The 26,332-nt window shown below is 44.6% G+C and overlaps 1 protein-coding gene across 3 annotated transcripts in view; it reads left to right on the top strand.

Annotated features, from left to right (window-relative positions):
* The window catches only part of LOC121580860 (glypican-1-like), a 132,702-nt gene that overhangs the window by 94,692 nt on the left and 11,678 nt on the right, over window positions 1-26,332 (top strand). For all 3 annotated transcript variants that reach the window (XM_041895968.1, XM_041895967.1, XM_045224831.1), the window contains 5 exons: window positions 9,843-10,008; window positions 11,690-11,820; window positions 22,945-23,070; window positions 23,491-23,621; window positions 23,824-23,999. In XM_041895968.1, the coding sequence (XP_041751902.1) occupies window positions 9,843-10,008; window positions 11,690-11,820; window positions 22,945-23,070; window positions 23,491-23,621; window positions 23,824-23,999 (730 nt within the window). The remainder of the gene's footprint in view (window positions 1-9,842; window positions 10,009-11,689; window positions 11,821-22,944; window positions 23,071-23,490; window positions 23,622-23,823; window positions 24,000-26,332) is intronic.

The following is a 26,332-nucleotide window of genomic DNA, read 5'->3' as shown; positions in this document are numbered from 1 at the left end:
GAGCCGGATCCGCCTCCGGATCCGCCTCCGAGGCGGAATGCCCACCCGGCCCCTACCCTGTTATGTTTATGGGGCGCGGTCGGAGTCCGCACCTTTGGGGGGGGGGGGGTACTGTCACGCCCTGGCTCTGGGGACTCTTAAATGTTGAGCCAGGGTGTGTAGTTTCTATGTTTCGTTTTCTATGTTTGAGTTTCTAGATCGTGTAGATCTATGTTGGCCAGGGTGGTTCCCAATCAGAGGCAGCTGTAGTTCGTTGTCTCTGATTGGGGTCCATACTTAGGCAGCCGTTTGGCACCAGTCTGTGTGGGATCTTGTTCCGTATAGGTATGTTATTAGTCTAACTTGGACTTCACGTATCGTTTGTTTGTTGTTTTGTTCGTGTTCAGGACTTTAATAAATATGTACGCTTATCACGCTGCGCCTTGGTCCGTCTCATCCGTAAACGATCGTGACACAAGGGGTGTGAATACTTTCCAAAGACACTGTACACAGCTCTACACCGTGACCTTACACTGACCCTACACACTGACCTTACACTAGGTAACATTAAGTGTGTGCATGTTACATAACCACCATGACAGTAGCACTACTATATGTATGATTCACTCGTAGCACTGTGAGCCTGACCTCATCTCTCTCTCTCTCTCTCTCTCTCTCTCTCTCTCTCTCTCTCTCTCTCTCTCTCTCTCTCTCTCTCTCTCTCTCTCTCTCTCTCTCTCTCTCTCTCTCTCTCTCTCTCTCTCTCTCATCAAAACACTGATTGTCTGACTTATTCTCTTTCCTATCAAGTGGAGCAGTAGGCGGAGGAGAAGGGGAGGAGAGGAGGGTGGACACGGGGCATGCTGTAGAGTCATGATGACAAACGGACACTATTTCATGTAATCACCAGACCCTTCAATGAATTGACTTTTTCCTAATCAATAGATATTCACTGCCTGTTCTCAACATCCAAACCTTGTTGATATCATCAATAGTTTATAGATGTAAACTGAACTGTGTCCTGGTACGATATCAATAGCAGGTTAACAATATATATAGAAGAACCTAGCTTATCAGTGCCATCATTGCCAGGCATCATTAGAAGAAGCTGCTAGACTGGCTCCTGGCCATGGTTCTGAGACCATGTTATTTTGTCTTTGACTGTATGTTTCTGCTAACTAGGCTTTGTCTGACTTGGGTATGACAAGGGTTGAAGATTCCAGGAAAAGCATCAGACTGCCCCAGATTGGTTTAGTGGAGTTGTGTATACCGAGCTGAGCCCTCAGTCTCTCACACACACACTACACACACACACACACACTCACTTATACTGTAGTTTTGTATGCGTAGCAGGGGGTCTCTTGCGAGCAGGGCTTACTGGTATTAACCCAGTTCCAGTTTTAACGGACCAAGGCCTGAGGGAACAGCCCAGTGGGATAGAGAGAGAGAGCGAGAAAGAGAGAGCGAGAGAGAGAGAAGGAAGAGGAGAAGAAGGATAGAGGGAGAAAAGTGCAGATGGCGGTGTCAGGGACCTTGTCGTGCACACAAAGCAAATTCTTTCGGACGTTTGGTTTCCACGGTAACCAGGCAGAATAAAAGCTAAAACCACGGCGCTAGCGTAAAAGAATGGCCATGGGAAGTGACCTCCCGCTGTATTGTGTGTGTCTCGTTTGTTCGCCCACCACCAAGGAAACTCACACATTCAAAGGACCTTAAGCTTTTCTTCCTTCCACATATCCTTCAAAGAGTTCTATTTTCATGTAATCTGACCATAGCACTGGTTCCAATTCAAGTGCCAATGCCGTTTATCAAACTCCAGGCAATGCAATGGTCAGATGACATGAAAATAGAGCTCTTTGGCCACGCACAGCAATGGTGGGTTTGACATTGCAAAAAGGAAGCATATGCGGAAAAGTACCTCATACCCACTGTAAAATATGGTGGTGGATATCTGATGTTATGGGGCTATTTTCCTTCCACTGATTCTGGGGCCCTTGTTGAGGTCAATGGCATCATGAACTTTACAGGAAACTTTTGGCCAAAACCTGATTGCCTCTGACGGAAGGTTGACACTTGGCTGCAAGACAATAACGGCAAGCACACATGAAAATACAAAAATAAATTGTTAAATGACCACAAAATCGGGGTTCAGTCTCTGGACTTGAACCCCTTTGAAAACCTGTGGTTTGAATTGAAGAGGGCAGTCCATAAGCGCAGATGAAAGATATCAAATGAAATATTAGGACGAGCAATGTTAGAGTCTGGAGTATAAATATAAATACAGTATATATACAGTGGGGAAAAAAAGTATTTAGTCAGCCACCAATTGTGCAAGTTCTCCCACTTAAAAAGATGAGAGAGGCCTGTAATTTTCATCATAGGTACACGTCAACTATGACAGACAAATTGAGAAAAAAAATCCAGAAAATCACATTGTAGGATGTTTTATGAATTTATTTGCAAATTATGGTGGAAAATAAGTATTTGGTCACCTACAAACAAGCAAGATTTCTGGCTCTCACAGACCTGTAACTTCTTCTTTAAGAGGCTCCTCTGTCCTCCACTCGTTACCTGTATTAATGGCACCTGTTTGAACTTGTTATCAGTATAAAAGACACCTGTCCACAACCTCAAACAGTCACACTCCAAACTCCACTATGGCCAAGACCAAAGAGCTGTCAAAGGACACCAGAAACAGAATTGTAGACCTGCACCAGGCTGGGAAGACTGAATCTGCAATAGGTAAGCAGCTTGGTTTGAAGAAATCAACTGTGGGAGCAATTATTAGGAAATGGAAGACATACAAGACCACTGATAATCTCCCTCGATCTGGGGCTCCACGCAAGATCTCACCCCGTGGGGTCAAAATGATCACAAGAACGGTGAGCAAAAATCCCAGAACCACACGGGGGGACCTAGTGAATGACCTGCAGAGAGCTGGGACCAAAGTAACAAAGCCTATCATCAGTAACACACTACGCCGCCAGGGACTCAAATCCTGCAGTGCCAGACGTGTCCCCTGCTTAAGCCAGTACATGTCCAGGCCCGTCTGAAGTTTGCTAAAGTGCATTTGGATGATCCAGAAGAGGATTGGGAGAATGTCATATGGTCAGATGAAACCAAAATATAACTTTTGGTAAAAACTCAACTCGTCGTGTTTGGAGGACAAAGAATGCTGAGTTGCATCCAAAGAACACCATACCTACTGTGAAGCATGGGGTGGAAACATCATGCTTTGGGGCTGTTTTCTGCAAAGGGTCCAGGGACGACTGATCCGTGTAAAGGAAAGAATGATTGGGGCCATGTATCATGAGATTTTGAGTGAAAACCTCCTTCCATCAGCAAGGGCATTGAAGATGAAACGTGGCTGGGTCTTTCAGCATGACAATGATCCCAAACACACCGCCGAGCAACGAAGGAGTGGCTTCGTAAGAAGCATTTCAAGGTCCTGGAGTGGCCTAGCCAGTCTCCAGATCTCAACCCCATAGAAAATCTTTGGAGGGAGTTGAAAGTTCGTGTTGCCCAGCGACAGCCCCAAAACATCACTGCTCTAGAGGGAGATCTGCATGGAGAAATGGGCCAAAATACCAGCAACAGTGTGTGAAAACCTTGTGAAGACTTACAGAAAACGTTTGACCTGTGTCATTGCCAACAAAGGGTATATAACAAAGTATTGAGAAACTTTTGTTATTGACCAAATACTTATTTTCCACCATAATTTGCAAATAAATTCATAAAAAATCCTACAATGTGATTTTCTGGATTTTTTTTCTCATTTTGTCTGTCATAGTTGACGTGTACCTATGATGAAAATGACAGGCCTCTCTCATCTTTTTAAGTGGGAGAACTTGCACAATTGGTGGCTGACTAAATACTTTTTTCCCCCACTGTATATATATATACAGTGGGGAAAAAAAGTATTTAGTCAGCCACCAATTGTGCAAGTTCTCCCACTTAAAAAGATGAGAGAGGCCTGTAATTTTCATCATAGGTACACGTCAACTATGACAGACAAAATGAGGAAAAAAATCCAGAAAATCACATTGTATGATTTTTTTATGAATTTATTTGCAAATTATGGTGGAAAATAAGTATTTGGTCAATAACAAAAGTTTCTCAATACTTTGTTATATACCCTTTGTTGGCAATGAAACAGGTCAAACGTTTTCTGTAAGTCTTCACAAGGTTTTCACACACTGTTGCTGGTATTTTGGCCCATTCCTCCATGCAGATCTCCTCTAGAGCAGTGATGTTTTGGGGGCTGTCGCTGGGCAACACGGACTTTCAACTCCCTCCAAAGATTTTCTATGGGGTTGAGATCTGGAGACTGGCTAGGCCATTCCAGGACCTTGAAATGCTTCTTACGAAGCCACCCTTCGTTGCCCGGGCGGTGTGTTTGGGATCATTGTCATGCTGAAAGACCCAGCCACGTTTCATCTTCAATGCCCTTGCTGATGGAAGGAGGTTTTCACTCAAAATCACATGATACATGGCCCCATTCATTCTTTCCTTTACACGGATCAGTCGTCTGGTCCCTTTGCAGAAAAACAGCCCCAAAGCATGATGTTTCCACCCCCATGCTTCACAGTAGGTATGGTGTTCTTTGGATGCAACTCAGCATTCTTTGTCCTCCAAACACGACAAGTTCTATTTTGGTTTCATCTGACCATATGACATATGACATTCTCCCAATCCTCTTCTGGATCATCCAAATGCACTCTAGCAAACTTCAGACGGGCCTGGACATGTACTGGCTTAAGCAGGGGGACACGTCTGCACTGCAGGATTTGAGTCCCTGGCGGCGAGTGTGTTACTGATGGTAGGCTTTGTTACTTTGGTCCCAGCTCTCTGCAGGTCATTCACTAGGTCCCCCGTGTGGTTCTGGGATTTTTGCTCACCGTTCTTGGGATCATTTTGACCCCACGGGGTGAGATCTTGCGTGGAGCCCCAGATCGAGGGAGATTATAAGTGGTCTTGTATGTCTTCCATTTCCTAATAATTGCTCCCACAGTTGATTTCTTCAAACCAAGCTGCTTACCTATTGCAGATTCAGTCTTCCCAGCCTGGTGCAGGTCTACAATTTTGTTTCTGGTGTCCTTTGACAGCTCTTTGGTCTTGGCCATAGTGGAGTTTGGAGGTGACTGTTTGAGGTTGTGGACAGGTGTCTTTTATACTGATAACAAGTTCAAACAGGTGCCATTAATACAGGTAACGAGTGGAGGACAGAGAAAACTCTTAAAGAAGAAGTTACAGGTCTGTGAGAGCCAGAAATCTTGCTTGTTTGTAGGTGACCAAATACTTATTTTCCACCATAATTTGCAAATAAATTCATTAAAAATCCTACAATGTGATTTTCTGGATTTTTTTTCCTCATTTTGTCTGTCATAGTTGACGTGTACCTATGATGAAAATGACAGGCCTCTCTCATCTTTTTAAGTGGGAGAACTTGCACAATTGGTGGCTGACTAAATACATTTTTTCCCCACTGTATATATATACACAGCTGCGTAAAAAATTAATAGACCACGGCAAAATTATCAGTTTCTCTGGTTTTACAATTTATATGTATGTGTTTGGGTAAAAATAACATTTTTGTTTTATTCTATAAACTACTGAAAACATTTCTCCCAAATTCCAAATAAAAATATTGTCATTTAGAGCATTTATTTGCAGAAAATGACAACTGGTCAAAAGAACAAAAAAGATGCAGTGTTGTCAGACCTCGAATAATGCAAAGAAAATAAGTTCATGTTAATTTTTAAACAACACAATAGTAATGTTTTAAGTTAGGAAGAGTTCAGAAATCAATATTTGGTGGAATAACCCTGATTTTCAATCACAGCTTTCATGCGTCTTGGCATGCTCTCCACCAGTCTTTCACATTGATGTTGGGTGACTTTATGCCACTCCTGGTGCAAAAATTCAAGCAGCTCGGCTTTGTTTGATGGCTTGTGACCATCCATCTTCCTCTTGATCACATTCCAGAAGTTTTCAATGGGGTTCAGGTCTGGAGATTGGGCTGGCCATGACAGGGTCTTGATCTGGTGGTCCTCCATCCATACCTTGATTGACCTGGCTGTGTGGCATGGCGCATTGTCCTGCTGGAAAAACCAATCCTCAGAGTTGGGGAACAATGTCAGAGCAAAAGGAAGCACGTTTTCTTCCAGGACAACCTTGTACGTGGCTTGATTCATGCGTCCTTCACAAAGACAAATCTTCCCGATTCCAGCCTTGCTGAAGCACCCCCAGATCATCACCGATCCTCCACCAAATTTCACAGTTGGTGCGAGACACTGTGGCTTGTAGGCCTCTCCAGGTCTCCGTCTAACCATTAGACGACCAGGTGTTGGGCAAAGCTGAAAATTGGACTCATCAGAGAAGATTACCTTACTCCAGTCCTCTACGGTCCAATCCTTATGGTCTTTTGCAAACCTCAGCCTGGCTCTTCTTTGCTTCTCATTGATGAAGGGCTTTTTTCTAGCTTTGCACGACTTCAGCCCTGCCCCTAGGAGCCTGTTTCGTACCGTCCTCGCCGTGCATTTCACCCCAGCTGCCATTTGCCTTTCTTTTTGTAGGTCACTTGATGTCATCCTACGGTTGTTGAGTGACATTCGAATGAGTTGGCGGTCATCCCGGTCAGTAGAGAGTCGTTTTCGCCCTCTGCTGGTCTGTAGCTTTGTTGTCCCCAATGTCTGCTGCTTGACCTTGTTCTTATAAACCGCCGTCTTTGACTTTTTAAGGATGGAAGCAACCTGACGCTCACTGTATCCCTCTGCCAGTAAAGCCAGAATTGAACCCTTCTTTTCCTCACTCAAAACTTTTGGCATGGTCAATAGTTATTTTTTGATTAATATTACTTTTGAGGTACTGTTTTTGCCATCCAGCAGGTCCTATTACAAGAGGATAGTGATGACCACAGCAGTGGTTTTGATACTTTTCCTCGTTAAATGAGATTTGGTTCATGTGATCACCTAATCAGTACCTAATTCAGTAGAATGAGGTGTGCCTGTGTTAGAATTCAACAGACACTGGACTGGAATGGCTGTCATACAGGTAGAGATGCTGATTTAAGAAACATTTGCAGTGGTCTCTTAATTTTTTCCACAGCTGTATATACAGTACCAGTCAAAAGTTTGGACACACCTACTCATTCAAGGGTTTGTAGAATAATAGTGAAGACATCAAAACTATGAAATAACACATATGGAATCATGTAGTAACCAAAAAAGTGTTAAACAAATCAAAATATTATTTTATATTTGAGATTCTTCAAATAGCCACCCTTTGCCTTTATGACAGCTTTGCACACTTTTGGCATTCTCTCAACCAGCTTCACCTGGAATGCTTTTCCAACAGTCTTGAAGGAGTTCCCACATATGCTTAGCACTTGTTGGCTGCTTTTCCTTCACTCTGCCGTCCGACTCATCCCAAACCATCTCAATTGGGTTGAGGTCGGGGGATTGTGGAGGCCAGGTCATCTGATGCAGCACTCCATCACTCTCCTTCTTTGTAAAATAGCCCTTACACAGCCTGGAGGTGTGTTGGGTCATTGTCCTGTTGAAAAACAAATGATAGTTCCACTAAGCCCAAACCAGATGGGATGGTGTATCGCTGCACCAGCAAAGCACCCCCATGTAAGGGTTGGTGTGAGGTGTGACCCAGGTGCGGTGCAGAATAAACAGTAGGCAGTAGGCAGAGATGGTGAAACATGTTCTTTACTGGTGGTCCCGAAGCCAGGATACAAAATAACGGACTTATCACGATAAAAGAAAGGTTGAGCAAATAAGTCTCCAAAAACAGGCTGACAGCCAAAATACGAAATACTAACTACGACTGAAACAAATAAAGAAACAGGGAGAACACTTCTCAAGTACCTGTAAATATGTCTCCAATCAGACACTGATTAGTACTGCTGGGCATAGAGAAACTAGAAGAGAAAACTGAGCAAGGGAATGCAGGGAAGTGAGGGCATAAATACAAAGGTGAACAGTTAGACACAGGTGACACCAATAGGATCATGATTAGTCCAGACTGTGAGTGAGGAGGTGCCTAAAGTTGTCGGATGAGGACACCTAGTGGGTCGCTCCGGAACTGCGACCCCCTCCTGTAACACCCCTACACCATAACACCTCCTCCTCCATGCTTTACGGTGGGAACTACACATGCGGAGATCATCCGTTCACCCACACCACGTCTCACAAAGACACGGCGGTTGGAACCAAAAATCTCCAATTTGGACTCCAGACCAAAGGACACATTTCCACCGGTCTCATGTCCATTGCTAGTGTTTCTTGGCCCAAGCACGTCTCTTCTTATTATTGGTGTCCTTTAGTAGTGGTTTCTTTGCAGCAATTCGACCATGAAGCCATATCTCAGACTGGCCAATAAAAAGAAAAGATTAAGATGGGCAAAAGAACACAGACACTGGACTTCTTTGCAACTCTGCCTAGAAGGTCAGCATCCCGGAGTCGCCTCTTCACTGTTGACGTTGAGACTGGTGTTTTGCGGGTACTATTTAATGAAGCTGCCAGTTGAGGACCTGTGAGGCGTCTGTTTCTCAAACTAGACACTAATGTATTTGTCCTCTTGCTCAGTTGTGCACCGGGGCCTCCCACTCCTCCTTCTATTCTGGTTAGAGCCAGTTTGCGCTGTTCTGTGAAGGGAGTATTACACAGCGTTGTACGAGATCTTCAGTTTCTTGGCAATTTCTCGCATGGAATAGCCTTCATTTTTATTTATTTAACCTTTATTTAACTAGGTAAGTCAGTTAAGAACAAATTCTTATTTACAATGACGGCCTACACCGGCCAAACCCGGTTGTCCGTAGCTAATGCCTGCCCCACACCATAACCATACTGCCGCCTTGGGGCACTCTGTTCACAATGTTGCAAACTGCTCGCCCACACGACGCCACAGATTAATCCGTGAAGAGCACACTTCACCAGCGTGCCAGTAGCCATCGAAGGTGAGCATTTGCCCACTGAAGTCGCCGAACTGCAGTCAGGTCAAGACCCTGGTGAGGACGACGAGCATGCAGATGAGCTTCCTTGACAGTTTGTGCAGAAATTATTTGGTTGTGCAAACCCACAGTTTCATCAGCTGTCCGAGTGGCTCTTCTCAGACCATCCCGCAGGTGAAGAAGCCGGATGTGGAGATCCTGGGATGGCATGGTTATACGTGGTCTGCGGTTGTGAGTCCGGTTGGACGCACTGCCACATTCTCTAAAACGACGTTGGAGGCGGCTTATAGTAGAGAAATTATCTGGCAACATTCCTGCAGTCAGCATGCCAATTGCATGCTCCCTCAAAACATGAGACATCTGTGGCATTGTGTTGTGTGACAAAACTGCACATTTTAGAGTGGCCTTTTATTGTCCCCAGCACAAGGTGCACCTTTGTAATGATCATGCTGTTTAATTCGCTTATTGATATGCCACACCTGTCAGGTGGATGGATTATCTTGGCAAAGGAGAAATGGTCACTAACAGGGATGTAAAGAAATATGTGCACAACATTTTAGATAAATAAGGTTTTTGTGCATATGGAAACTTTCTGGGATCTTTTATTTCAGCTCATTAAACATGGGACCAACTCTTTATATGTTGCGTTTATATTTTTGTTCAGTGTATTTATTTTATACAATATTTTTTGCTCATCTTTATCAAGCGGGGCCAATATTTTGGACCTGACTGTATATATTTATGATATATGATTTTGAAGTAATAGGAGGGATAGGGAAGCGAACCCAGGTCGCTGGCGTGAAAGGCATCCTACACATCGCACCAATAGGATTAACCCACTTGGTGGGAATTGTAATGTGGCTCATATAGTATCGCTATAATATTGCTGTCTCTCCTCTCCCAGGTGCCCCTGAGCCCAGAGTGCATGCGTGCCATCATGAAGATGACGTACTGTCCCCACTGCCGTGGAGTGCCCTCTGCCAGGCCCTGTGCCAACTACTGTGCCAACGTGCTGAAGGGCTGCCTCGCTAACCAGGCTGACCTGGACACAGAGTGGAGGAACTTGGCTGGTGAGACATATAAAACACACACGCGCATGACACATGCACACACACACGCACACATGACACATACACACACGCACACATTTGCACACTAATTTCATTTGAATGCCTACAGTGACTTCAGAAAGTATTCATACCCTTTGACTTTTTCCACAATTTGTTGTGTTACAGCCTGAATTTAATGTGTCACTATGTGATTTTGTGTCACTGGCCTACACACAATACCCCATCATGTCAATGTGAAATTATGTTTTTAGATAATTTTTTGTATGAATTAAAACTGTAAAGCTGAAATATTTTGAGTCAATAAGTATTCAACCCCTTTGCTATGGCAAGCCTAAATAAGTTCAGGAGTACAAATGTGCTTAACAAGTCACATAATACGTTGCATGGACACTAATAAAGTTTAACATGATTTTTGAATGACTACCTCATCTCTGTACCCCACACATGCAATTATCTGTAAGGTCACTCAGTCGAGCAGTGAATTTCAAACACAGATTCAACCACAAAGACCAGGGAGGTTTTCCAATGCCTATCAAAGAAGGGCATCTATTGGTAGATGGGGGGAAAAAAAGCAAACATTGAATATCCCTTTGAGCATTGTGAAGTTATTAATTACACTTTGGATGGTGTATCAATACACCCAGTCACTACAAAGATACAGGTGTCCTTCCTAACTCAGTTGCCTTAGACGAAGGAAATCGCTCAACGATTCCACCATGAGGCCAATGGTGACTTTAAAACAGTGACAGTTAATGGATGTGATAGGAGAAAATTGAGGATAGATCAACGACATTGTACTCCACAGTACTAACCTAAATGACAGAGTGAAAAGAAAGAAACCTATACAGAATACAATATTCCAAAACAAGCACTAAAGTAAAACTGCAAAAAAGTTGGCAAAGAAATGAACTTTATGTCCTGAACACAAACCATTATGTTTGGGGCAAATCCAACACAACACATCACTGAGAACCACTCTTCATATTTTCAAGCATGGTGCTGGCTGCATCATTTTATGGGTATGCTTGTCATCGGCAAGGACTATGGAGTTTTTTAGGATAGAGCTAAGCACAGGAAAACCTGGTTCAGTCTACTTTCCAACAGACACTGGGAGACAAATTCACCTTTCAGCAGGAGAATACCCTAAAACACAAGACCAAATATACACTGGAGTTGGCTACCAAGACAACATTGAATGTTCCTGAGTGGCCTAGTTACAGTTTTGACTTAAATTGGCTTGAAAAGCTATGGCAAGACTTGAAAATGGCTGTCTAGTAATGATCAACAACCAACTTGACAGAGCTTGAAGAATAATGTGCAAATATTGTACAATCCAGTTGTGCAAAGTTCTTCGAGACTTACCCAGAAAGACTCGCAGCTGTAATCGCTGCCAAAGGTGATTGTAACATGTCAGGGGTGTGAATACTTATGTAATAATTACAGTATGTTCATTTTCAATACATTTGCAAAAACACTCTAAAAACATGTTTTCACTTTGTCATTATGGGATATTGTAGGTAGATGGGTGAGAAAAAATATTACATTGAATCCATTTTGAATTCAGGCTGTAACACAACAAAATGTGGGATAAGTCAAGGGTATGAATACTTTTTGAAGGCACTGTATAAGCATGTATTCCCATTTAAAATATTGTATCCCCTCCCTCTCGCTCTCTCTGTAGATGCCATGCTGCAGGTGGCTAACAGGTTTGAGGGTGCGTCCAGTGTGGATGTGGTGTTCCGCTCTCTACCCACACACATGTCAGAGGCTATCACCACCATGATGGACAACATAGACACGTTTAACAACAAGGTCAGAACAGCAGTCAGCACATGCACGCACGCACACATACTGATGCACGCAAACACATTTGCCACACACACACACTCACACATGCACATACAGATATGCTAGCGCCAGTTCACACATTCAAATATTATTATCGATCACTGATAGTGTTGATCAGGGCTCATAACACATATTCATAACCTGATGTTGATCCCTGTACTGATTTAATGTAATAATGTTCCACAGACCAGGGGCCTCATTTATAAATTGTGCGTACATACAATGTATACCCCAAAATGTACGTGCGCCAGTTTTCACGCAAAAGTTGGCATTTATAAAAACTGAACTTGACGTGGGAATGTGCTTAGCTTCCCGCAAACTTTAGGCCATGCGTACGCACAGTTTCTAGTGGTTGAAGTATTGCTTTGCAAGCAGGCAAGTAGCCTAGTATTTTGTGCAAATGGGGGATATGATGACACGCTTATTCAAAACAAACAAAAGCAGGTAAATATAATAACAAGATGCAATCATTTGCCGTTAGTGAGAAGAGCGAAGATAAACAATTTTTTTGCATCTTTGCATTCTAAAATAGTTACAAATAGGCATCTATTTTGTATTTGATTTCCATGAGAATTGCAGAATAAATTCCTAATCTTTTCTGACTGTGATGGTTTCATACTAGCGAAGTAGCTTATAGGTCTACAACATCCCATCTCTTATTTAACTGGACCCACTTGACAGTAGTAAATAGATCAACTATACTGTATTCAAGTATTTTGCTCTATGGTAGAACAGACGGTTCAACTTTTTTATTTACGTTTTTTTTTGGGATACTGTACGTCTGAATAGCCTACTGTAATTTCAAATGTCTCAAGTAAATATAAACATAATACAGTGGGGAAAAAATGTATTTAGTCAGCCACCAATTGTGCAAGTTCTCCCACTTAAAAAGATGAGAGAGGCCTGTAATTTTCATCATAGGTACACGTCAACTATGACAGACAAAATGAGGGAAAAAAATCCAGAAAATCACATTGTAGGATTTTTTATGAATTTATTTGCAAATCATGGTGGAAAATAAGTATTTGGTCAATAACAAAAGTTTCTCAATACTTTGTTATATACCCTTTGTTGGCAATGACACAGGTCAAACGTTTTCTGTAAGTCTTCACAAGGTTTTCACACACTGTTGCTGGTATTTTGGCCCATTCCTCCATGCAGATCTCCTCTAGAGCAGTGATGTTTTGGGGCTGTCGCTGGGCAACACGGACTTTCAACTCCCCTCCAAAGATTTTCTATGGGGTTGAGATCTGGAGACTGGCTAGGCCACTCCAGGACCTTGAAATGCTTCTTCCGAAGCCACTCCTTCGTTGCCCGGGCGGTGTGTTTGGGATCATTTTCATGCTGAAAGACCCAGCCACGTTTCATCTTCAATGCCCTTGCTGATGGAAGGAGGTTTTCACTCAAAATCTCACGATACATGGCCCCATTCATTCTTTCCTTTACACGGATCAGTCGTCCTGGTCCCTTTGCAGAAAAACAGCCCCAAAGCATGATGTTTCCACCCCCATGCTTCACAGTAGGTATGGTGTTCTTTGGATGCAACTCAGCATTCTTTGTCCTCCAAACACGACGAGTTGAGTTTTTACCAAAAAGTTATATTTTGGTTTCATCTGACCATATGACATTCTCCCAATCCTCTTCTGGATCATCCAAATGAACTCTAGCAAACTTCAGACGGGCCTGGACATGTACTGGCTTAAGCAGGGGGACACGTCTGGAACTGCTCACCGTTCTTGTGATCATTTTGACCCCACGGGGTGAGATCTTGCGTGGAGCCCCAGATCGAGGGAGATTATCAGTGGTCTTGTATGTCTTCCATTTCCTAATAATTGCTCCCACAGTTGATTTCTTCAAACCAAGCTGCTTACCTATTGCAGATTCAGTCTTCCCAGCCTGGTGCAGGTCTACAATTTTGTTTCTGGTGTCCTTTGACAGCTCTTTGGTCTTGGCCATAGTGGAGTTTGGAGTGTGACTGTTTGAGGTTGTGGACAGGTGTCTTTTATACTGATAACAAGTTCAAACAGGTGCCATTAATACAGGTAACGAGTGGAGGACAGAGGAGCCTCTTAAAGAAGAAGTTACAGGTCTGTGAGAGCCAGAAATCTTGCTTGTTTGTAGGTGACCAAATACTTATTTTCCACCATAATTTGCAAATAAATTCATAAAAAATCCTACAATGTGATTTTCTGGATTTTTTTTTCTTAGAGGCCTCTCTCATCTTTTTAAGTGGGAGAACTTGCACAATTGGTGGCTGACTAAATACTTTTTTTCCCCACTGTACATAATACATATTTTCATAACCATTGCAGAATAAATTCCTCACCACCTTTATGGCCATGACGAGTTCATATTCCCGAAGAAGCTTTAGCCTACAACAAATTACCATGTGCATCTCTCATTTAAGTTGGCCTATTATTTTTGCTCTATGCATCCGAAAGGGAGCGCGGTTTATAATACAGAACAATCTACAGTAGAATTTAACAGATGAACAGACAGTTTATATTTTGATTTGACTGCTACCACTGTATAGGCCTACTGATAAAAAAATAAAATAATGTAGACATACTTTACATTGTTTCAGAATTCAATGGCAGTGCAGAATTTTTAGGATCAGGAATAAATCAATGCAAAATATTATTGAATTCGAACGATCTGTTTACAGGTCCACGACAATTTGCAATTATTGTTTTCTTTAACAAACTTTCAGATACAGAAAATGTCACTCTAAAAGTTTTAAACATTCTGCCAAAGCCTCCAGAGACATTTAATCAAGTTCGCCATTGCTATTTCCTTAAGAGACTGCCTTGGCCTAATTCCAATACTTCCAAAGTATAAAGCAAATAAGGGCGTTATTGTCACCATAAAAGGTGAATGATGGGTGTTTTTCAGGCAGAGTTTTAATGCTCGTTCACGTGCGCAGTTTCAGGACAGGTCTGATTTATATAACGGGAAACATGCGTGCGCCAAGTCTATAAATCTCTATATTTTTATTTTTGTACGTGCGCAGTCTTTTCAGAAATTGTGCGCACAGCTATGTAATGTGAAAAGTACACAACAGTTATAAATGAGGCCCCTGAAGAGGGACTGATAACACAGCCTCAAGGCTCACCATTAACTTTTTATTTTAATGGTGTACGAGCACCACTTTTATGTGCCCGTTAAAAAGCATAAGGAGCCATGAAATCTTTATTTTTTGTTTAGTGAAGGTGGAAAAGTATGCAAATAGTGTTGGGGAACAAAGGCTTCTCTGTGCTGCACTGGTGTCGAGGCCAAAGCTGGCCTGGAGCTCTGCCATGACCTGGCAAACCAGACTTCACAACACTAGCCACACTTTGCCCCTTAGGTACTGATCTAGGATCAGAATACTTTGGTCCGATATCCTAAGTTTAACAATAAAGGGAAACTGACCTGAGATCAGCTTCACTTGATCCATTATTGACAGTCTTCTATGATATAAAGTCCTACCAGGTTTAGGAAGTCAGTTTTAGTCTTAAACTGTTTCAACATGCAACTACTGCTAATGCAGCTTCTGGTTTCATTAGTTTTCATAGTTACAGTTTAATGTTAACAGTTAGCATTGGGAGTAGGACAAATGTGTTCTAGATCTGTGGGTAGGGGCACCTTCTACCTCAGGTTGGTACAACAGGGCACAGGTGTGTGTGTAGCAGGTGTGTTTGTGTGTGTTTACTTGTTTTATAGAAAAGTTATTCATGTAGGGGAGGAAGATAGGTAGAAAACCTCAGAGCTATCCAAAACAGATTAAACAAGATGGTAGTTTCTTTGTCTCATACATTAAATCTAGGTAAATGGTATGCCTGAAGGAGCATGGGACGTGTGTGTTCTTGGCATTGAAATTATCCTAGAATATTAAATTACTATATGTGACCTACTATATGTAATATCTGAGTCCTCTGGCGTTGTAAGTAATGTAAACTAAGTGTTGTGTGTCATGTGACATGTCAAGGAGAGCACACACAATGCCGTATTGTTTTGTCATGTATAAGTTGGCTCACCAAACTCCTCCAAATGGAGCATGTGTCTTATAGCTTTACCAATACATACAGTAAGTACTGGGTTTAGAGTTTTCTATTAAGGATGGATGTTGAGGTTATTCTATTTCAACCCTGTCAATAAGGATTATATACTGTAGTAGATTATCAATTTACAGTACAGGAAAGTAGGAGTTTATTGGGCAAAGTTTCATTACAATGCAAGGTTGCATTTTCAGCAACTAGTTTTCGGATGTGACAGGGCTTGCAAACTATCGTGGATTACAAAGGGAAACCCAGTCGCGAGCTAAATGCCTTCTACACTCGCTTCGAAGCAAGCAACACCAAACCATGCATGAGAGCACCAGCTGTTCCGGACGACTGTGGCCTCACACTCTCCATAGCCGATGTGAGTAAGACCTTTAAACAGGTTAACATTCACAAGGCCGCAGGGCCAGACGGATTACCAGGACACCTACTCTTCACTGACATTTTCAACCTCTTCCTGACCCAGTCTGTAATACCTACATGTTTCAAACAGACCACCATAGTCCCTGTGCCCAAGAACACCAAGTTAACCTGTCCAAATGAATCACCCGGTAGCACTCACATCTGTAGCCATGAAATGCTTTGAAAGGCTGGTCATTGCTTACATCAACACCATCATCCCAGACCCACTCCAATGGACCCACTACAATTCGCATACCTCCCCAACAGATCACGCAATCTCTATTGCACTCCACACTGCCCTCTCCCACCTGGACATGAGGAACACCTATGTGAGAATGCTGTTCATTGACTACAGCTCAGCATTCAACACCATAGTGCCCTCCAAGCTCATTACTAAGCTAAGGACCCTGGGACTGAACACCTCTCTCTGCAACTGGATCCTGGACTTCCTGGCGGGCCGCCTCCAGGTGGTGAGGTTAGGCAACAACACATCCGCCATGCTCAACACAGGGGCCCCTCAGGGGTGCGTGCTTAGTCCCCTCCTGTACTCCCAGTTCAACCATGACTGAGTGGCCCCACACGACTCCAACACCATCAATAAGTTTACTGACGACACAACGGTGGTAGGCCTGATCACCGATGACGATGAGACAGCCTATAGGGAGGAGGTCAGAGACCTGGCAGTGTGGTGCCAGGACAACAATCTCTCTCTCAATGTCAGGAAGCCAAAGGAGCTGGTCGTGGACTTCAGGAAACGGAGGGCTGAGCACGCCCCATTCACATCGACGGGGCAGTAGTGGAACGGGTCGAGAGCTTAAAGTTCCTCCAAATGATTTGAGGGAGTGCGCACATGAGGCTATTCTGTGTTGAGCGGTTAACAAAGAAACAGGTACTCCTATATGCTTAATTTAGACGTATTTATGTAACTTTAGTTGTGATACAAATCTTGGGCTATATGATTAGATTTTAATACATTCTAAGGCATGATGCGACTCCAATGATGATTTGAAAAAAGTAGCATGAAAAGCATAAGCTCTGCTTTGTTTTTTGCGCAGGCTGTACACACTTCATCAGTCTCTCAGTCACAATTTGACAAGCATATGCCTCGAATTTCCCGGCGGCATCCCCTTTGTGTGGCCGTAATGCCCCTAAAAAAATCCATGCCTTTTGCGGCCAGTGGCCTTTGTGCCCTTGGGCTGAATATAATAAAATAATTCCCTTCTCCCGGCTTCATGTTCCAAAGCACCTCTCATTCAAATGGCTCTCCGTCACGTGATCAGGTCTTTCTCACAGGCTACATGTGAAGACAGACACATCCGTGGCCGCAACTGCGTGCGTCCTTATCCAATTCCAAGGCGCATATTGAAGATATTGGAAGAACGGTCCACATTTACTTTTCATCAGCCAACAAGATGAGTAGGCCTAACAAACAGCAAAAGCACTAGCCTATGTCAATCTACTATCCCCCATAGTACAAAAGTTTACCTATTCTATTCTGTGTGAGAAATAAATATTCCAAACATTGTCTGTGACAGTTGTGGGATGGGATAGATCACAAATTAATACAACCACTAGCATCAAATAAACATGTTTAAGCTATGAGGCTGACACAACAGATCAGAATGTTTACCTTAAAATGTTGCTAAATTATTAGGCTATTTCTTCACAAAAGTATTCATCCTGTCACGATCGTGGGAAGGAGTAGACCAAGGCGCAGCGTGTGAAACACACATGACTTTAATTAGTTAAAGTTAAATATACAAAACAAGAAACGACTCGTGACGTCCAACGATAACACTGACCGAACACGGAACAAAAACCCACAAACACAAAGTGAAACACCGACAGTTAAATATGGCTCCCAATCAGAGACAACCAGCCGACAGCTGACACTCGTTGCCTCTGATTGGGAGTCACACAGGCAAACATAGAAACAGACAACCTAGAACACCCAACAATGAAACAGAACACATAGAATGAACACACCCTGGCTCAACATAATGAGTCCCAGAGCCAGGGTGTGACAGTACCCCCCCCTAAAGGCGCGGACTGCGACCGCGCCTAAATACGAGCCAAAAACAGGGGAGGGCTGGGTGGGCATACCTCCTCGGCGGTGGTTCTGGCTCCGGCCTTGACCACCACCCTTCAATACACCCCCCAATGCGCCCCTGGTCCAGTCTGGCCCCGCCGGCTGGAGCAGGACTGGACTTAACAGGAGCGGTCCTTACCAGGCTGTCGACTCGCACCCCTGGCTTGGTGCGTGGAGGAGGAACGGGCCTTACCAGGCTGACGACGCGCACCCCTGGCTTGGTGCGTGGAGGAGGAATGGGCCTTACCAGGCTGACGACTCGCACCCCTGGCTTGGTGCGTGGAGGAGGAATGGGCCTTACCAGGCTGACTTCTCGCACCCCTGGCTTAGTGCGAGTGGCAGGAACAGGCCGGACCGGGCTGGCGACGCGCACCGTAGGTTTGGTGCGAGTGGCAGGAACAGGCCGGGTCGGGCTGGCGACACGCACCGTAGGTTTGGTGCGAGTGGCAGGAACAGGCCGGACCGGGCTGGCGACGCGCACCGTAGGTTTGGTGCGAGTGGCAGGAACAGGCCGGGTCGGGCTGGCGACGCGCACCGTAGGTTTGGTGCGAGTGGCAGGAACAGGCCGGGTCGGGCTGGCGACGCGCACCGTAAACTTGGTGCGGGTGGCAGGAACAGGCCGGACCGGGCTGGCGACGCACACCGTAGGCTTGGTGCGTGGAGCAGGGACAGGCCGGGCTGGGCTGTCGACGCACACCGTAGGCTTGGTGCGTGGAGCAGGGACAGGCCGGGCTGGGCTGTCGACGCACACCGTAGGCTTGGTGCGTGGAGCAGGGACAGGCCGGACTGGGCTGGCGACGCACACCGTAGGCTTGGTGCGTGGAGCAGGGACAGGCCGGACTGGGCTGGCGACGCACACCGTAGGCTTGGTGCGTGGAGCAGGGACAGGCCGGACTGGGCTGGCGACGCACACCGTAGGCTTGGTGCGTGGAGCAGGGACAGGCCGGACTGGGCTGGCGACGCACACCGTAGGCTTGGTGCGTGGAGCAGGGACAGGCCGGACTGGGCTGGCGACGCACACCGTAGGCTTGGTGCGTGGAGCAGGGACAGGCCGAACCGGGCTGTGGAGACGGATAGGAGGCCTGGAGTGAAGAGCGGCCACGACCCGTCCTGGCTGAATGCCTACACTCTATGTGAGGCATCCGCACAGGACGTACAGGGCGGTGTACCCCTGGCCTGGTGGCCTTCTGGATCCGCCCCCTTTTCTCCTCCGTCAGCCCCGTCGTCCATGCCGTGTGCCCCCCCCTAAAAATTTTCTGGGGTTGCCTCACGACCGTCCGACGACGACCCTGATCACGCCGTAGCTCCTCTCTACGGCGCCTCTCCACTGTCTCACTCCATGGCCGGCGATCCATCCCGGCCAGGATTTCCCCCCAAGTCCAGGACCCTTTACCGTCCAATATCTCATCCCATGTCCAGGCTGCCTGCTCCTGGACACGCTGCTCCTCTTTCGCCAGGGCCTTTCCCGGCGCTTCCTCCCATGTCCACCCCAAGGGCTGCCCCTGGACACGCTGCTTGGTCGTTGCATGGTGGGTTTTTCTGTCACGATCGTGGGAAGGAGTAGACCAAGGCGCAGCGTGTGAAACACACATGACTTTAATTAGTTAAAGTTAAATATACAAAACAAGAAACGACTCGTGACGTCCAACGATAACACTGACCGAACACGGAACAAAAACCCACAAACACAAAGTGAAACACCGACAGTTAAATATGGCTCCCAATCAGAGACAACCAGCCGACAGCTGACACTCGTTGCCTCTGATTGGGAGTCACACAGGCAAACATAGAAACAGACAACCTAGAACACCCAACAATGAAACAGAACACATAGAATGAACACACCCTGGCTCAACATAATGAGTCCCAGAGCCAGGGGTGTGACAGTACCCCCTAAAGGCGCGGACTGCGACCGCGCCTAAATACGAGCCAAAAACAGGGGAGGGCTGGGTGGGCATACCTCCTCGGCGGTGGTTCTGGCTCCGGCCTTGACCACCACCCTTCAATACACCCAGCCCTCCCCTGTTTTTGGCACACATGTGGAGGAAGGGGCACCACCAAGCAAGCGACACCATGAAGACCAAGGAGCTCTCCAAACAGGTCAGGGACAAAGTTGTGGAGAAGTACAGATCAGGGTTGGGTTTAAAAAAAATATCTGAAACTTTGAACATCCCACAGAGCACAATTAAATCCATTATTAAAAAATGGAAAGAATATGGCACCACAACAAACCTGCCAAGAGAGGGCCGCCCACCAGAACTCACGGACCAGGCAAGGAGGGCATTAATCAGAGAGGCAACAAAGAGACCAAAGATAACCCTGAAGGAGCTGCAAAGCTCCACAGCGGAGATTGGAGTATCTGTCCATAGGACCACTTTAAGCCGTACACTCCACAAAGCTGGGCTTTACGGAAGAGTGGCCAGAAAAAAGCCATTGCTTAAAGAAAAAAATAGGCAAACACGTTTGGTGTTCGCCAAAAGGCATGTGGGAGACTCCCCAAACATATGGAAGAAGGTACTCTGGTCAGATGAGACTAAAATTGAGCTTTCTGGCCATCAAGGAAAATGCTATGTCTGGCGCAAACCCAACACCTCTCATCACCCGAGAACACCATCCCCAAAGTGAAGCATGTTGGTGGCAGCATCATGCTGTGGGGATGTTTTTAATCGGCAGGGACTGGTCAGAATTGAAGGAATGATGGATGGCGCTAAATACAGGGAAATTCTTAAGGGAAACCTGTTTCAGTCTTCCAGATATTTGAGACTGGGATGGACATTCACCTTCCAGCAGGACAATGACCCAAAGAATACAGCTAAAGCAACACTCGAGTGGTTTAAGGGGAAACATTTAAATGTCTTGGAATGGCCTAGTCAAAGCCCAGACCTCAATCCAATTGAGAATCTGTGGTATGACTTAAAGATTGCTGTACACCAGCAGAACCCATCCAACTTGAAGGAACTGGAGCAGTTTTGCCTTGAAGAATGGGCAAAAATCCCAGTGGCTAGATGTGCCAAGCTTATAGAGACATACCCCAAGAGACTTGCAGCTGTAATTGCTGCAAAAGGTGGCTCTACAAAGTATTGACTTTTGGGGGGGGTGAATAGTTATGCACGCTCAAGTTTTCTGTTTTTTTTGTCTTGTTTCTTGTTTGTTTCACAATAAAACATATTTTGCATCTTCAAAGTTGTAGGCATGTTGTGTAAATCAAATGATACAAACCCCCCCAAAATCAATTTAATTCCAGGTTTTAAGGCAACAAAATAGGAAAAATGCCAAGGGGGGTGAATACTTTCGCAAGCCACTGTATAAGCGCAGCAATGCGCACATGGCAGTAGGCTATAAGCGCGAATGTTCCATTCGCAGGAAAACATCATTATCAAAAGTGACCGCAAATGCAATTATGCATGTGATGGTTTTATTATAAAGGTGCATTTTTATGGTGAAAATTATCTTCCCCAAACTTGAAACTCATGTGCTGCGTATGTATGTCAAGTAGGCTCGACACCCGTTGTAAAGCGGATTAATGTGCTTAATTTTAAGAAGTAATTTGGCCACTTTAGTTGCGATACAAACCTTATCAAAACATATAGGCCTATGGGCTAGGCTACATGAGGTGTGCGACTATGATTTGAAAAAGTTGCAGAAAAAGGCATGTGTTTCTTGCCTAACTGCACACAAGTTGGGCATCATTCACAAGTGATAATATATCATTCAGAAGTGATAGGCTAATATTGTCACCAATCAGACTATTTTTGATTTAATCTTGTCTTTACATATACAGTACTAAATAATATATGTGTGAAATTTGTTTTGATTTAGAATGGACCATTATCATGCACCCGTCTCGAAACAGGGGCAGGGGGAAGAAATACATGTAATCTATGCACTTAAATAGCGAATGGAGGACGCTTTTCCCGTGGTTCATGTTCATGCCAGCCAGGTAGGCTGTACTGTTGTTGTAAAGAGAAGCAATGTGCTTACTATTAGGAAAGTTGAGAAATAAATATAGTAGGCCTAGCCTATAGAAAGCTGATCGGATACTCGTCTTTTTATTAGTGGCCATCCCTCTGTTTTCTCCCGCAATTGCATAGCCTATAGAAATGTTGCGCAATATGAGCTCTCATTAAGTGTTTGATTAGATGTTCGAATACATTTGCATTGATGTCATTATGTGTTATTACTTTTCTATTATTTCTCTATTTTCTTTCTCTCTGCATTGTTGGGAAGGCCCCGTAAGTAAGCATGTCACTGTTAGTCTACACCTGTTGTTTACGAAGCATGTGACGAATAAAGTTTGATATGGTTTGTTGTAGTTGTTGATCCGATTGGGGCAAGAGATTTCGTTTGAACACCTCAAGACTCACAAGACTCACTTAAACCCCATGGAGAGTAGCTGCTAATGGTGATCCTAATAAAATACCAAAATTAAACTATTATTTTACAGATTATCTCAAGAGTTGTAGTTTTTGTCCCTAAATAAATGCCTCTCAACTTAATCATTTTCTCACCTCCTCCCTCTAACTCCCCCTCTCTCTTTCCCATTCTCTCTATTCTCAGGTGTTCCAGGCATGTGGGAATCCGAGGGAGGGAGGAACCAGCAGCACTGGGTTGGAGGAGGTGAAGAGGAGGGGGAAGGTTACAGTGGAGACCAGCCCAACCTCTGGGGCTAGGCTGGAGAAACTGGTCAGTGTTACTGTCATCATCTCTCCCTCTCTCTCTCTCTCTAACTTGATATACGATACGGATTCTGTTTAGTCGTGTTTACTCTTACTCTGTGAAGAATGCAAAAATAGTAATGCTACAGTCAAGAATGCAATGAGTCAGATGAATATGAAATGTGAGGAAATGGAAACAACCATCATTGTCTCCCAAAAATAAGCACACTGTTGTTGTTTGTTTGTTGCTCATACAGAAGCAATTTGCAGAAAGTGTGAATGCTTGAAACAAACTTGATGTTGAATAGCTTTTGATAGTAGTTTCCAGTACACAGGCTGTATTCATTAGGCACCAAATGAAAGAAAGGGGACTGAAACAGGGAGGGACTATATGAACTTGTCCAATAAGAAATGCTAATTTTCCTTTTCCATTACAAAACGCCCCCAGGTGTCTGATGTGTCGAGTAGGCTGAGGGACATGCAGCCCTACTGGGTCTCGTTACCCAGCACCCTCTGCAGTGACAGGGTGGCCACTAGGACCCAAGCAGACAAGTGCTGGAACGGCATGGCCCGTGCCAGGTAGGACCCCTAAACCACGTCTGTGTGTGTGCATGCATGCTATGTGTGTGTGTGTATGAGTGTGTAATGTCTGCATCTGTGTCTGTGTACGTGCTCGCATGCATGCATATTTGCGTGTGTGCCTCTTTGTGCCTGCATCATGCATGTGTGAGTGTGTGTGTATTTGAGTACCCCCCAGTGATCCTCTCTCCTTGTCTCCCAGGTACCTTCCAGAGGTAATGGGTGACGGCCTGGCTAGTCAGATCAACAACCCTGAGGTAGAGATCGACATCACCAAGCCAGACATGACTATACGCCAACAGATCATGCAGCTCAAAATCATGACCAACCGCCTCAAGAACGCTTTCAATGGCAACGATGTGGACTTTCAGGACACCAGTGAGTATAGATCTAGGATCAGCTCATCCTATGTGAATACTGACTCCAACCATAGAGGGAATATTGAAATATGGACCTTACCTAATCCTACTCCTGAGGGCAAAAGCTGTGTGGACTACAGAGAGGTCTCCCTCATGGTCAAAACACTATGAAAGAGATTGTGTCATATGTTGACATTATATGACTAATGGAAATATTTTATATGTTGTTTTGATTGTCTCCATTATTGTTCCATGTCATTTCAGCAAACCATGACACCCACCATCTCAGATTGTTCTGAAATCGTTTCTGTAGTAGAAATAGATAAGATAAGAATTCCAGAAGCAGTATTTTATTAAATATAATTAGATTAAGCTAATTGATTTATAGGATTAATATAAAATGCAATAATTATAGCTGGACACGCCCTCTTGTTTCTCGCTTCCGCATTGTCTCCGTGCTGCTGTGCTGTTTGCTGCTACTTGGCTACCTGCCAAACTATTCACGTTTTACTTTTAATAAACGTTTAATCAATCTCTGTGTTCAACAAATTTACCAACTTTTTAGTTTTGTCCTCACTCATCTTTTTTCGTTAAACTTTTTCACCCCGGACGTTTTATCCCGAGACAGAAGAGTCATTTTCCTGTGCGTTTTTGCTGCCAACCTTACTTTATTTTCCTTTTTTCCATCGCAACTTTTTTCCCTCATTCAACTTTTTCACTCCGGACGCTTTATCTGGACATGGTTCGTCAACATCTTCAACAGCCGAAGCTAAGTAGTAACATTAACATGATGTCTTCTAATTGCAGTCGCTGTACTCATAATATACAGGAGAACGATCGCCTTACGGCGAGAATAGCTGTGCTACAAGCCCAGCTTCAGACGCAATCGTTAGGCAAGGGTAATTTCAGTGTAGGAAAGGAAGAAACAGCGTCTGTGCCACCAGTAAGTACAGATAGTAACGTTAGTATAAATCCCCCCGCACAGTCCCCGCAGCCGGACAACTTTCTCATGGCTTCTGGAGGGAAATACTGTTGGAATGATCAACCGGTGTCGCTCATTCAGCCGACAGAAACTTTCAACCGGTTTTCCCCATTATGTAGCGAGTCGGAGTCTGAGTCTGAGTCTTCTCTTGTCTCTACTCCTCCCGTTACGGGGTCTGAGACGCCTGAAGGCTCCCACCATTAGCTCTGACAAATTGAAAACCCTAGTCATTGGCGACTCCATTACCCGCAGTATTAGACTTAAACGAATCACCCAGCGATCATACACTGTTTACCAGGGGGCAGGGCTACCGACGTTAAGGCTAATCTAAAGATGGTGCTGGCTAAAGCTAAAACTGGCGAGTGTAGAGAGTATAGAGATATTGTTATCCACGTCGGCACCAACGATGTTAGGATGAAACAGTCAGAGGTCACCAAGTGCAACATAGCTTCAGCGTGTAAATCAGCTAGAAAGATGTGTCGGCATCGAGTAATTGTCTCTGGCCCCCTCCCAGTTAGGGGAGTGACGAGCTCTACAGCAGAGTCTCAGCACTCAATCGCTGGTTGAAAACTGTTTTCTGCCCCTCCCAAAAGATAGAATTTGTAGATAATTGGCCCTCTTTCTGGGACTCACCCACAAACAGGACCAAGCCTGACCTGCTGATGAGGGACGGACTCCATCCTAGCTGGAGGGGTGCTCTCATCTTATCTACCAACATAGATAGGGCTCTAACTCCTCTAGCCCCACAGTGAAATAGGGTGCAGGCCAGGCAGCAGGCTGTTAGCCAACCTGCCAGCTTAGTGGAGTCTGCCAATAGCACAGTCAGTGTAGTCAGCTCAGCCATACCCATTGAGACTGTGTCTGTGCCTCGACCTAGGTTGGGCAAAACTAAACATGGCGGTGTTCACCTTAGCAATCTTATCAGGATAAAGACCTCCTCCATTCCTGCCATTATTGAAAGAGATCGTGATACCTCACATCTCAAAATAGGGTTACTTAATGTTAGATCCCTCACTTCAAAGGCAGTCATAGTCAATGAACTAATCACTGATCAATAATCTTGATGTGATTGGCCTGACTGAAACATGGCTTAAGCCTGATGAATTTGCTGTGTTAAATGAGGCCTCACCTCCTGGTTACACTAGTGACCATATTCCCCGTGCATCCCGCAAAGGCGGAGGTGTTGCTAACATTTACGATAGCAAATTTCAATTTACAAAAAAAAATGGCGTTTTCGTCTTTTGAGCTTCTAGTCATGAAATCTATGCAGCCTACTCAATCACTTTTTATAGCTACTGTTTACAGGCCTCCTGGGCCATATACAGCGTTCCTCTCTGAGTTTCCTGAATTCCTATCAGACCTTGTAGTCA

Source organism: Coregonus clupeaformis, chromosome 14 (assembly GCF_020615455.1).
Source record: "Coregonus clupeaformis isolate EN_2021a chromosome 14, ASM2061545v1, whole genome shotgun sequence".
NCBI classification, from domain to species: domain Eukaryota; kingdom Metazoa; phylum Chordata; class Actinopteri; order Salmoniformes; family Salmonidae; genus Coregonus; species Coregonus clupeaformis.
Note: the sequence above shows the minus strand (reverse complement) of the source record. Positions and strands in the feature narration are given on the sequence as shown.